Source organism: Thamnophis elegans, chromosome 13 (genome assembly GCF_009769535.1).
Source record: "Thamnophis elegans isolate rThaEle1 chromosome 13, rThaEle1.pri, whole genome shotgun sequence".
Classification (NCBI taxonomy): domain Eukaryota; kingdom Metazoa; phylum Chordata; class Lepidosauria; order Squamata; family Colubridae; genus Thamnophis; species Thamnophis elegans.
Genome location: NC_045553.1, coordinates 34,954,577 through 34,967,993, shown reverse-complemented (window position 1 = coordinate 34,967,993; position 13,417 = coordinate 34,954,577). Strand labels below are relative to the sequence as shown.

At 42.3% G+C, this 13,417-nt stretch overlaps 1 protein-coding gene across 1 annotated transcript; it reads right to left on the bottom strand.

Annotated features, from left to right (window-relative positions):
- Positions 1 to 2,791: 2,791 nt before the first annotated feature.
- On the bottom strand, positions 2,792 to 5,606 carry PPIA (peptidylprolyl isomerase A). Its single transcript, XM_032229817.1, has 5 exons — positions 5,404 to 5,606; positions 3,859 to 3,889; positions 3,688 to 3,776; positions 3,305 to 3,477; positions 2,792 to 3,108 (listed from the first exon to the last, which is right to left on the bottom strand). The coding sequence occupies exons 1-5, from the start codon at positions 5,470 to 5,472 to the stop codon at positions 2,973 to 2,975; spliced, it is 498 nt and encodes a 165-aa protein (XP_032085708.1). The 5' UTR covers positions 5,473 to 5,606; the 3' UTR covers positions 2,792 to 2,972.
- Between the last annotated feature and the right edge of the window lie 7,811 nt (positions 5,607 to 13,417).

The window sequence follows — 13,417 nt, the reverse complement described above, 5'->3', positions numbered from 1 at the left end:
CTCATGCCAATTCTTTTCTTGCTGAAGAAAATTAAGTCTGTATCTGTCTAGGGGAAGGAGACAACTTTATGAGAACTCAAGAATTTAGCAATAGCAAAAGCACTTAAGACTTATATACCGCTTCACAGCTCTTTACAGCCCTAAGCGGTTTACAGAATCAGCATATTGCCTCCAACAATCTGGGTCATTTTATCTACCATGGAAATCCAAATTAACCTTGAGCCGGTGAGACTGGAATGGCCAAACTGCTGGCAGGTGGCAATCAGAAGTAGCTTGCGGTACTGTAATTGTAACCACTGCGCTGCCATGGCTCATATTTAAGGGGTATATATGTTCAAGCATTTTTAACTGTCAAGGGCTTGGCTTCACTATTAGTTGATTAATCATTACTGTTTGAACTATGGATGATGTGCTTTAATGTTTGTTTTATAATTTTAGAATTGTATACTGCCCAGTCATTTGGTTAGAAATTGAGTAACATTCTGAATGGCATTTGAGGCTGAAATAACTTCACAGGAATTTTTCCCATGAACAGTATTAAGAGTTGAAGGTTCACAGCAGCTTGTTCTCTAAAATAGCCTGAATGGTAACTGCATTTTCAGTTATTTGTTTAGATAAGGTGGGGAGGGTGGGAGAGATTTTCTTTTTTCCAAACTGCGAATCAAATTGTAGGTATCTCCTCATAAATAAATGCAGGGAAAGATGTTTTTTGGTACCAAATTTGCAAGTGCTGACCTTAGCTTTTCAAAGTCCTATAGGCCCCTGAGCGACTGGAGTTGTGTGAATGTATGCCAGGTTCCTAAAGCTAACATTTGTTGATCTTGCTTTGTAAAAATTAAATTGCAAACCTTATCTAATGGCATTTGCTAATTGAAGGCAAGCCAGTTTGAAGTCAAAACAGTTTAAATGAATCTCACAGTATTTCTCTTGTATGACATCTTCTGAGCTTGCAGTCATTATCAGGAAAGAAATATTGAACACCTATAGCAAGTGTGAAACTCACGATGTCACATTGTCTTCACCTAATGTAGCCCTTTGTTAAAATTGGGGGGGGGGGTGGCCAGCATGTGATGCATCTGGCCTGTAAGTCTCTAATTTGACACCCCTGCCTTATAGTTATTGCAAGACTAAAAGAAATGAATCTCAACTCTGCATTTTTCAATGAAAAACCCTGAGGTTGGTACATCTAAACATTAATCACTAGCAAAAGCTCTGCCTATTGAGAGTATCACCAATATCCTGCAATATTAGCAAAAATGGAAAATGCGAAATGCACTTATTTGCAAATTATACATTGATTTTCCGCATCTGGACTTTGCACTATTCTTAGGACTGCACTGTTCAACATGCTGCCCTATCAAACTATCCTTCACACTGAACTCTTTGGAAACCTGGTGTAGCAAAATTGGATTCCACCCAATAAATTTAACAAGGCACTGACAGGGCCAAGAGGATCTCAATGGAACACAGCCAATTAACCAGTCCTGTTATGCTGACATTATGAAACCAGGTTTTAGAAGACAAATGATAAAGCAATCCAGATTTTATTCCTGTGTATATTCTTTTATGACCTCTAGTCAGTTATTACTCCTGGCACCACTGTACAGTCCTTGTAAGACAGATCTGAGGACAGGCTGATCTGAGGACACTTAACCTAAGTGGGATTATTACATAGAGCTTGCCCTAAGTAAAAAGCATACTGGGTAAAGAAATCCCTTTTATTGTTGTAATATAGTTCCTTGTGTAGGTGTCCCCCATGGCCTAGTTCATACTAGAGCTTGCAGAGCCACGCTGAATCACACAGGAGAAAACAAACTCCTAGAACGCCATAACATCCTGATAATGCATAACATTCTGATATGTGCCCTACCATTGACGTCCAGGATTTAACCATATATAGACTGAGCAGTAGATTAGAAATTGTACTTTTACAGGCTGTGTTTAAGCACATGCTATTGCTCCTCCTGCCTTTGTCCTATCTCAATAAAAGGGGCTCTCACACCCCAATCTGGGTCGCTCCATCCCGAGAAAGGTTGTCTCCTGTCTTTTCTCAACATTGGCCTCATAGGCGAACCACAGGAATGTTACATTTTATACCTCTTAAGACTACTTACAATGGATCTCTGCAGGAATGTCATGCTTGGGAAGTCAACCAGGCAAACAATTGTAGACTAGATGTGGGAATGTAGCCTGAGTTATCGCAGAATGTGGCATTTAGAAATATTTCAACCAAGGAAAGAAGCCAGCAGTGTAGTGTGTGCACCCACAATCTCAGCAAAAATCAAAATCATTTGAAGCCAATCACCTGCTAAGCTACTGGTCTGTTTTTGAGATCTAGGCAGAAATCCACTAATGGATACTTTATGAGGAAAAGCTTGTTTCTCATTTGCTTGTTCAATGCATCAAACTTTTGGGACAGCACTGTTTCAACTTTAATTCTTGTTTCTAAGATATGCAGCTTAACCAGCCTAATTACAGAAGTGCATCCCATTTCATAATGCCTGTCCCAAGTGTGAATTGGAATCTCTCACAGCCAGTATCTTAAATCGGTTCAAATTTTCACTTATTTGTGTATCAGCAGAGCAAGGATTTGCTAGTAAACTGACACAGAGCACTCTATAGCCATGTGGTTAGAAGCCCTCCAGAACACCAGGCATAAAACTGTTTTTTATCTCCTATTGCTCAACTTGTAGTCTATCCCCAATATCTAATATTTGTTATGCTCTTGGCATAATTCATCAGATTTGCCAATGTGAGCTTTTGCCTGCAGGAAGAAAACACAAAATCAGCACATGGTTTAACTTGTTTTATTTCATTTTGAAAACAAATTTGTCTTCAGTCCAGCTGGACTTGTGAGGGAGCACAAATTGAAACCCAATAGAAACGCAGCAGTAAGTCAGGAGCATAAAGATTCAGAGGGGACTAACCCCAGCTACAGAAGGAATGGTCGATTTGTTAAGACAACAAGAATGTTATTTCAAATCTCCACAATCAGAGATGATGATCTTCTTGCTTGGTTTGCCATTCTTTGAGCCAAAGCTCTCTATTTTCCTCACAATGTCCATTCCCTCTCTGACTTGGCCAAAGACCACGTGTTTCCCATCCAACCTAAGGAAGTAGAGATGAATACTATGGTAAATACAACCTGCAATCCCACAAACGAATATCCTGTCAGCATTCAGAGCATGGCAACAGCTATTTTAGCAGGAATTACACTGATGGTTACTTGTGCAACTTCAGACAATTCTCTAAAACTTAAACAAGTCAAGTGAACCAATTCAATCTCAAACCAAGATTTACTTACCATTCAGTTTTCTCGGTGCAGATGAAGAACTGGGACCCATTTGTATTGGGACCAGCATTCGCCATAGATAAAATGCCAGAGCCTGTGTGCTTGAGTATGAAGTTCTCATCTGCAAACTTCTCACCATAAATAGATTTACCGCCTGTTCCATTATGGCGGGTAAAGTCACCACCCTGCAGAAACACATCCCAAGTACAGCTGAAACAGCAATTTAGACAGGCTTTCTCCATTGTTTTTCATTACCTCCAGCCAAGATGGCTAGGTGAAAATCCATCGGAGAGACTTTAAAACCACTTGCTATCACATTAATGACAAGGCTTCTCAAGCAACTAAGAACATACACCGATCATAACACATGCTACTAAATTGATGGAGCTATATACCTGACACATGAATCCAGGAATGACTCTGTGAAAGCATGATCCCTTGTAACCGAAACCTTTCTCCCCAGTGCTCAACACACGGAAATTTTCTAAAGAAATTGCAGAATTTGTTTAGATCTTTGACAATATATAAATTGAAATCAACATGTCAATAAATATTTCTTTACCAACCTGCTGTCTTTGGAACTGTGTCTGCAAACAGCTGTAGAACAAAAGTGAGACAATAGTTAATGCAATTCATTGCTACACTAAAGTGCACATACTTCTCCAACGAATGTAGAAGTATTCTCTCCATTAACTAATCTTATATACTTTGCACTAAGGAACTATGATCAATAAGTGTATTGGTGCAATTCACTTAGATTGAGAAATACAAGCAAATGGTTTATTGGCCTACTACCAGAAAACAGGGTGGTGAGTAGAAAATAATGTGTGTGCACTTTCAAAAGTGCAAATATGGGGAAATCCAAATTATATCCAATCATTTTTTGGATCTACCAGACCTCAGGCAGGTACCAAGAGAAAACTATATTTGTGGAATTCTAATTACATTGTCAACCCTAGTAATATAGACCCTTGCTCAGAGAAGCAAATTTTCCAAAGCACAGCAATTTGTATTGAAAAACTTAAAATGTCCTTCCTCTAATATTTGGAGGTTATAAGTTTTCAGCATACAAGAATTTTATTCGGAGCAATCAGTTTAAGTTCTCCTAACAGAGGGCAAATTTAAGTTACATTCACAACGGTTTTTCCTTTACAAGTTACCTAGAATTTCTCTCTTCATTTATGGCTTTTTAACCATACAAATGTAATACAAAAGGAATAAAGAACTGCTCCAGGAATGAACTGTGGATTCTCCCGGTAACAAGGAAGCAAGCCTTCCAAGCCATAGAAATTAACCAAAGCTCACCCATCTCCATTCATCTAGGTACAGAACACTATACAGAGATGGGTATAAGTATATAAACTACCTCCTGCTAGCTTTTATTTTTGAGGCTTGCTTTTTTTGCTCTCCCCGTACAAAATCTAGACAAGAGGACGTCTCAAAAAGTCGTGACCCGGCTCGATACCTCTCTGCTAATATCTAGATCTACACTAGAGCGCTTCCTTGCTCGTTTTGTCCGGGCAGAGTGAAGAAGCAAGCATCCCATGGGAGGGAAGTGCTTCTCCCCCACCCGCCGTTAATAGGAGAAAAGCGATTAAGAGGCGGAAGGAGCCATCCCCTCTTCCCGCATCGTGGGCACTCCCTTCCCTCGCTGCATGGGAGGGTGGGGCGCGGTTAAGCGCAGCTGGAACAGTGCAGAAGCAGAGAAGGAAATCCCAAACGGAAGGAGGATCGCGCGGCTCCATTAAAAGTCCCGCCGAGCCTCCATTTCCGAAGCACGGGAGGGAAGCAAGAGGAGGGCGGCGGCCACGTGGAGGCGGCAACGGCTCGCGCGTGCGCGCTCCCGCTTCCTGGCTCGCGCGTCCTCCCTCCCTCCTCCCACACCGCTAAGGTGCGCGCGCAGCCCCTCCGGCGAGGCAGTGAGGTGCCTGCATTTTTTCTCTTCCCCCCCCCCTCACCCGCCTGTTTCTGCTTCCTCCCCTCCCGTTGCATTCAGCGAAGTCCCAAAATGGCCCCCGCGCTCCCACCCCGACAGGAAATGGCGGCGCGTCCGCCTCAGATCGTGCTTTTCCCACCGAGACGGTCTTTTTGTCTTTTTCCCGCCTCCCTACCTCGAAGGTGATGCGCCCAAGGGGCTGTCCGTCGGCGGTAATATCGAAAAACACGCGAGGGTTAGCCATAGCTGGGGGAAACGCACCGCGTGAACGAAATGTAAGGGTTTTTTTTTTTTTTAAAAAGCGGCACCAGTCACAGACAAGGACCAGCAACCACAGGTCCACACCAGCGAACGCGGCGCAGCGGGAAGGAAAGCGCCTGTTCGCAGCTCTTATATAGACGACGCCCCCTCCCCTCCGTCCGGACTTTCCCTCACGCGACCTTCCGCCAATCACAATAAAGGCAGGATGGCGAAATGAAAGGAGCGCCGGCTAATCCGGGCGCTTCTTGACGGGCAGAGGCGGGCCCGACGCCTCCCGCGCCTCAATGTAAGGGTGTGGCCTTAACGAGAGGCGGGAACTGTAGAAAGGTAAGCACGTAGCGCATGCGCGGTATCAGGATGCGTTGAGTAAAGGGGAAGGATGGCTGGAAGGAGGAGGGGCCGTAGCCGTTGGTGGGGGGGGGGGGGGGAGGATTTATCCTTAAAATTATTTCCTGAAGGAATTGCTTGTTTGCCATTAATTTCATTGCCTTTTTTTTTAATTGAGCGCGCATCCATTGTCTGAGAGAGAAATCTGTCTTGAGCTGGGTTGGCACACGAGTTGCAGCCGAAATGGGGAGATGCCCTGAAGGGGACAAGAGAGGCATGAAAAGCAAACCTTTAATTAGGAAAACTAGGGCGAGGAACACGCGAGGGTTTGGGATCTGCGACCAGGCCTAGGAAAGCAGCCTGTGTGCCGAATCCAGGCCAAGGAAGCTGATTTATTTGACACCACCCTTTTCTTCTTCTTCAAGGGATTCAAAAGTCTCTCTCTCTCCCTCTCCCTCCCTCCCTCCCTCCCTCTCTCTCTCTCTCTCTCTTTCTCTTAATCCCACAAACTACCCTGTGGAGTAGGGTTCAATTGAGGAACTAGCCCCGATTGTAACCAAGCCCTTGGTGCAAAATTAATTATGAGTGCAAATTAGCTGAGTCAGGATTTGATTCAGATTGACTGCTATGAGCATACTGACACCCTCTGGCTTTGATTCCACTGAGGTTGGGTAATGTTTCCCCTTAATAAAATAATAATTAAAATTCCCATTCTCCAGGAGTAGAGAAAATTACACAGTGCCACCTCTATAGTCTGTTAAGTGGATTAAGCCACAAAAGTTGTCAAATCTGTTCACAACGAATGGCTGTTTTACAGCATCATTCTGGCTGATCTAGGATTCCCCAACCCCACCCCCAATTGTAATCTTTACACTTTGCATGGCAATCTAATAAATTTAGAACAAACTGCTCAGAAAAAATGAATTAAGTGCCTCATTAGTTGAATTGGTCATAATTTGCAGCATATCAAAATGATTTGGAATCTGCCTTTTATTGTTCTTTTTCTCCCCCTTCAGTAGGTACCAGATTTATATCCCGATACATAGTATTAGATGTAACTTGAGTTATAGTAATAGCAACTGGCATGTGGGTTAACAGCAATAGATAAGCCATTGGTTCCAAATTACAAAAAGATGCCAAATTTATTCTGCCATCTCTCTGCAAAGACTACTTTGGGTAAAAGATAACATATTGGGAATCACAGTCCAGAGTCCTTCAGCCTGTTCCACTAAAAGGAAGCACAGAATTCATGCTGCTTCTCTGGAGTGAATTTAGACACAGTATACAAATGTGTGACCAGCTAAAGCTTCAGTTGTGAGACAGGCACTTGCTTAAGGAAGACTCAGCAGGGATGGACTCCAAAGAATCTAATGATAACCTAGTGGCTGAAATTTCCAAACCTAGGTCCAATTTATGAGGGTTCTGCCTAGATATAAATAGTCCTCAATTTATGATCCACAATTGGGGCCAGAATTTCTGTTGCTAAGTAAAGTGGTTAAAGGAGATGCACCTGATTTTATGACTTTTCGTCCCATGGTTGTAAAGCAAATCCAGCTTCCCCATTGACTTTGCTTGTTGGAACCCAGCTGGGAAGGCCACATAATAATCTGGTGACTTCACAATGCTTTAATCGTCATAGATACATGTGGGTTTCTAAGCGCCTGAATGTTGAACATAGGACCATGAGCATACTGTGACAGTGCAAGGATTGGTCATAAGTCTCTCTTTTTCAATATCCTTTAATTTCAAATGGTCACTAAATGATTGGTTGTAAGTCGAGGACTATCTGTATGTTCTTAACAGATATCCTTCAAATATCAGACCATGAATATGGATTCAGATGAGTTGGTGGTTTAGATGAAAACTAACATCTTTTAGCTTCATTTGCTGTCCATTACGTGGTTCTGGCAATTTTGAGATCAAGATTTTTGATCTCAAAACATTTTTCACTTTTTAAATTTTTTTTAGAAGCACTCCCTTCTGAAGGAATCTTTTTCAATGTAAGTATGGTAAACATTTGGAGAAAAGCCTTAAGCAATCAGCTGCTTAAACTGCAAAAGTGGAGTAAAGGGTGCTTTTGTGATCCTTGAAGTAGGAAGAATGTCTAGCATGAGTATCAACCTGAAACTGATAAAAATGCCTTCTTGTACCTTGAAACAAACCTAGTTAGTTTCAGCAATAATACCTGATGTTCCTTCAATTCCACAAGCTGCCAGAAGCTAAATGCATATTGTGGAGTTGGTTGGAAACTTTTAAGATTAATAATCCCAGTTGGGAACAGAATTCTTGTTAATCTAGCTTCTTTAGTAGCCCTATCCTAGGTGCACTTGGACATTCTCCTGGATGGTTGTGAAGTGGACTTTGGCCTTTTTCTTGCCTGCCCCCCCCCCCCCACCCTACCCTACGACTTCATTGCTCTTTTAGTTTCAGGTCTAGCAATTCAAGTATCCTTAATCCCCCTTCCCCTTGCATTTTAGCTTAATAAATAAGGCAGGAAATAATGTTTATATGGATGCAAAAGTGCTGACTTTCCTCCAATAGTGATCACTGGCTCCCTTATTTCAAATGGTAAGCACTGTTATATCCTGAAATTAGGATTAGGATTTCCCATACCCAGGAAATAATTTCAATTTATTCTTCCTCTTTAAAAATTAAAGGATCAAGTCATGCCATAATGGAGTGGATTTGTTACTTCAAGCAAGAACATATCTAAAATTCTAACATTTGACAAAGAAGCATCAATCAAATAAACAACACTACTACTTGGGTTGATTTATCTTGTCTCATGTCAGAAATCAGGAACTAGAAAGGGGAAAATATTTGATTTATCTGCTGCAGCGGGATACCTTGCCATGCTCCAGGAGTGAAGCAAACGTTTACAGTTAACCCGCCCCCCCAGTTATTTTCTTTAAAGTGACAATACGGCTATTTTGTCACTGATCACATGGCATGTAGTCTTACATTCATGGGCATTTGAGAAAAGGATCAAGATGCTAAGGGAAAGTGCTTTGCAACACTAAGGCATTTGCACCTTAGCTATAAAATATTCTTTTATCACAATGATCTTAACTTATATGTGCCCAGCCCTCCTAAATACCCAAGAGGAAAGGTCAAGATAAATGAGGCCTGTTGCTAATACACCAGCTCCTATACTTAGTAGGCCTGTGCATAAGCAATCATCACAAAGAGAGTGCGATGGATCAAAGCCAGTGCCACTAAACATCAACTTCCCTTCTAAAAGTTGGACCTTCACAAATGCCCAATAATACCGATTCTAAATCCTGGCCCTGGAAGCTGCCTTGTCAGATTTGCTAAAGTGCTTCACGTTTTGTCCTTCCAGTACAATAATTTATCCCATCGACTCTTAATTTTTTCAAGTTGCAAGAAAACAAGATGTTGGATAAGATCTTGTATTTTTTTTACATGCAATGAGTTGCCAACTCAATGATAACTGTTTTTATTTAGCAACGACATGATAAAAGATTGTACATGCTTTGGCTGCTGACTGTGTGTGCCTTGCCTCTTCCTCCTCATTGTGTGAATCCCCAAGGATCACTTTATTTGCATGGATTTTTACATCATGTGTCCATTTATCCTAACTTGAGGGTAGCCATGGCATGTGGTATAAGCAGATCTAAGTAAGATATACCTTTGCCTGTCTTTGACTTTCTGGATTGTTCTTTGATTTCTGTTTCCATATTATTATTTGCTTTAGAATGAGATCTTTTTAATCAGTAAGAATCAGAATCAGAATAGAGCTGGAAGAGACCTTGGAGGTCTTCTAGTTCAGCCCCCTGCTGAACTAGAAGCAGGAGAACCTATACCATCTCAGACAAATGACAGTCCAGTCTCTTCTTAAAAACCTCCAGTGATGAAGCACCCACAATGTCTGAAAGCAAGTTGTTCCACTGGTTAATTGTCCTCACTGTTAGGAAGTTTCTCCCCAATTCCAGGTTGCTTCTCTCCTTGATTAGTTTCCATCCGTTGTTTCTTGTCCTGCCCTCTGGCGCTTTGGAAAATAATTTGACTCCCTCTTCTTTGTAGCAGCCCCTCAAATACTGGAATATTGCTATCATGACCCCTCCCTCATAGTTCTTCTTTTCTCTAGACTAAAGGTAAAGGTTCCCCTCGCACATATGTGCTAGTTGTTCCCGACTCTAGGGGGCGGTACTCATCTCTGTTTCAAAGCCAAAGAGCCAGCGCTGTCTCTGTGGTTATATGGCCGGCATGACTAAACACCGAAGGCGCACAGAACGCAGTTACCTTCCCACCAAAGTAGTCCCTATTTTTCTACTTGCATTTTTTTACGTGCTTTCGAACTGCTAGGTTGGCAGAAGCTGGGACAAGTAATAGGAGCTCACTCCATTACGTGGCGCAAAGGATTTGAACCGCTAAACTGCCGACCTTTCTGATCAACAAGCTCAGTGTCTTAGCCACTGAACCCTTTAGACTAGCCAAACCCAAATCCTCCAACACTTCTTCATATATGTTAGCCTCCAGGCCTTTAATCATAGTTGTTCTTCTTTGAAATCTTTGATTTCAACCAAGAGCAACCAAGCTTTTAAATCAAGGCTGCACAGTTTTAGGATCTCCACTACTAAGGAGGTCCATTTAATGGGACCAAGAATAAGGGCTTTCTCCTTGTGGAACACCATCCTACAGAGATAAGATTGGCCCCCACCTTGATATTTTCTCAAAAAGCCCTGGAGGTGATACAGTGTTCATCAAATGGTTTGATTATTCTCATCATGGGAGTGAGTGTTTATTGAGTTTTGTAGTTGGGGTTTTACTTCCGACATAGTTGGGTGGCCACATCTGTTATCTTAATAAACAAACTTGTTGCTATTAGATGAGTGGGCCCACAAATCTTAGAATTCCCATCCAACTTGTGGTTTTCCATTTATGTGAATGGCCCCAGACCAGAGAAAACTGAACTAGGGAAAAAAGAATGACAACAACATGATAGTCATATAGTTAACATAGAAGTAAGCTTTGTGAGAGGTTAAAAAGATTTGGACTTCTACTACTGTAGCAAAAAAAAAGACCAGATTTGGAAAGAGGAAAGATTACTAGGGTTAATGCAGAGATCCCCATATTTTTGGGACACTGAGCATACTTAGAGATTGTTACAAAATAGTGACCAATAGTGGTCTGTTTTAGCACTTCCCTTAACAGATGGGTGAGGGTCCAAATCACGGTCCACGATGTACTAGATTCAAAAGGGCAAAACTATCTGGAGCACACATGAGTGTCCATAAAGCACTGTCCAGGAATGCCTCAAAGCAGCTGGGCCATGAGGAGACGACATCTTTCGTCCTCGTTTAGCAGAACCCTACATGTTGAGAGTACCGAGGGCAGTGCAGTGATGATGTTTGGTCATCAGACTAAGCCATGCTCTGCTCTGCTCTGAGTTGACCTATTCAGGATGCAGCCCATGCTACTTGGATCTCTGTTCCCCTACAGATTTGAAGAAAATATAATGACTATGGCCAGGGAAGCCTCTGTCTGCCCGCAGAGCGTTTTCAATCTCTAGCACAAACAGCATTCAGCATTAATCATCTCCATGTGCAAGCCCACGGCTGCAAAACAAGGGCATTCATTGGTTGGCCCTGCTCCGGGCAGCTCTGTATTTAATTAGCTAAAGTGGTAAGATGTGTGAGAAATGTTAAAAGCTTTGTCAGCAGCCCGAGGACCCCCTGGGACGCCTGGTAGAAGCTAACTGGCAGGTGGTGCTTCCTGTGGGTATCTTTATGGCTTTCCTTGGATAGCACAAAATGGGGGTTTCAATAGGCATTTCATGCGGAAAGGCGTCTTACAAGCGAACAATGATTAGAATCTGCTCAAATGTGCCATTTAAATTCCATTTGGTTTTTTAAACCCTATGACAGGGTGTCAAACTCACGATGACACGTCATGTGACATATCACAACTCCCCCCCTTTCACTAAACCAGGGGTGGATGTGGCCAGTGTGTGACGCAACTGGCCTGCAGGCCACAAGGCGAACCTAGATTGTGAGGAAAAAATAAGAATAAAGGACACTTTGAAGCTCCATCAATTGGCCCATGCTTATCAGAAGCCTGGAATGTACAGGTAGTCCTTGATTTACAACCAGATTGTTTAGTGACCGTTCAAAGTTACACCACCACTGAAAAAAGTGATTTATGACCATTTTTCACTTACATCTGTGGCAGTATCCCCATGGTCCCTTGTTCAAAAATTCAGATGCTTGGCTACTGGCTCATATTTAAGGAGGTGGCAGTATCTTGGGCTCATCTAATCACCTTTTGTGAGCTTCTGACAAGCAAAGTCAATAGGGAAGCCAGATTCACTTAATATCTGTGTTACTAACTTAACAACAGCAGTGATTCACTTAACAACGGTGGCAAGGAAGATCGTAAAATGGGGTAAAACTTACATAACAGCTGTTTCACTTAACAACAGAAATGTGGGGCTCAATAATGGTCATAAGTGTAGAACCACTTTTACAGGATATTATAGCAATAGCAATAGCAGTTAGACTTATATACCGCTTCATAGGGCTTTCAGCCCTCTCTAAGCGGTTTACAGAGTCAGCATATTGCCCCCAACAACAATCCGGGTCCTCATTTTACCCACCTCGGAAGGATGGAAGGCTGAGTCAACCCTGAGCCGGTGAGATTTGAACAGCCGAACTGCAGATAACAGTCAGCTGAAGTGGCCTGCAGTGCAGCACTCTAACCACTGCACCACCTCGGCTCTATTCCTCCTGGGTAGCTTTTTATTGCTGCTGCTCCCCTAAGTAAGTATATCTATCTACCACACCTGCAACTTGGGAAACTATTTCATTAGTGCAAACACTTGCTATAGGGACAAAATCCCTTACATTCAGTTTTCTGCAGTTAAAAGGAATGGTTTGCCATTGAATGGGATTGTTTGGCCAAGAGAGCCTTCTCAAGTACCAAATGATGGAGAACAAAATGATAACCAGCTGCGATGCAACCTCCCATCATCAGCTGACGTGACCAAAAGCAGTTTTCTCTGTAAGATTGTACTATCCTTAAGACTGGAAGGTGCAATGGATTATTTTTATCAACTCGTTTCTTTTTCAGCTGAAAATGGCTGCAGAAACAAATCTTCAGATATATGTTATAAACCCATTTAATCGGTAGAAAGCTACCCCAAAAGGCCAGGCAAGAGAAGATTTGGTCTACTCTTGCAACAGAATTAAACAGTTGCAATGTATAAGAGGTTGAGGGAATAAACCAAGAAAGTTAATCCAATCAAAAAATTGAACTCAGAAAAAGGAAAATTATCAGCCACCCCCACCCCACCAGTGAAAAATATTTATAGCTTTTGCTTTGGAAGCCAACACCAAAGTTGAGCACATTAAATAGCTCCTTGGGGCAATTTCTCCCATCTCCACCCATTCCCAGGTAGGATTGCAATTCTGACTGGCAGGAAACGCAGCCTGATGCATCTCCTTGACTGCCTCTAGAGATGCTCCAAATAGCCGCCAAGGAGGTTGCACCACTGTGTTCACACTAATTATGAAGTCAAGGAAAAGCAGTGCCGGTGTGCTTGTTATGCTTACGCCTAACACTGAAGAGCTGCAGGTTCTTCC

Bases quoted from the DNA above. Each gene is read 5' to 3' on its own strand.
- PPIA (XM_032229817.1), bottom strand. From the start codon at position 5,472: ATGGCTAACCCTCGCGTGTTTTTCGATATTACCGCCGACGGACAGCCC. The intron at 3,890-5,403 runs GTAGGGAGGCGG...TTTGTTCTACAG, and splicing joins TTGGGCGCATCACCTTCGAG to CTGTTTGCAGACACAGTTCC. The intron at 3,109-3,304 runs GTAAGTAAATCT...CTACTTCCTTAG, and splicing joins TGCACCGAGAAAACTGAATG to GTTGGATGGGAAACACGTGG.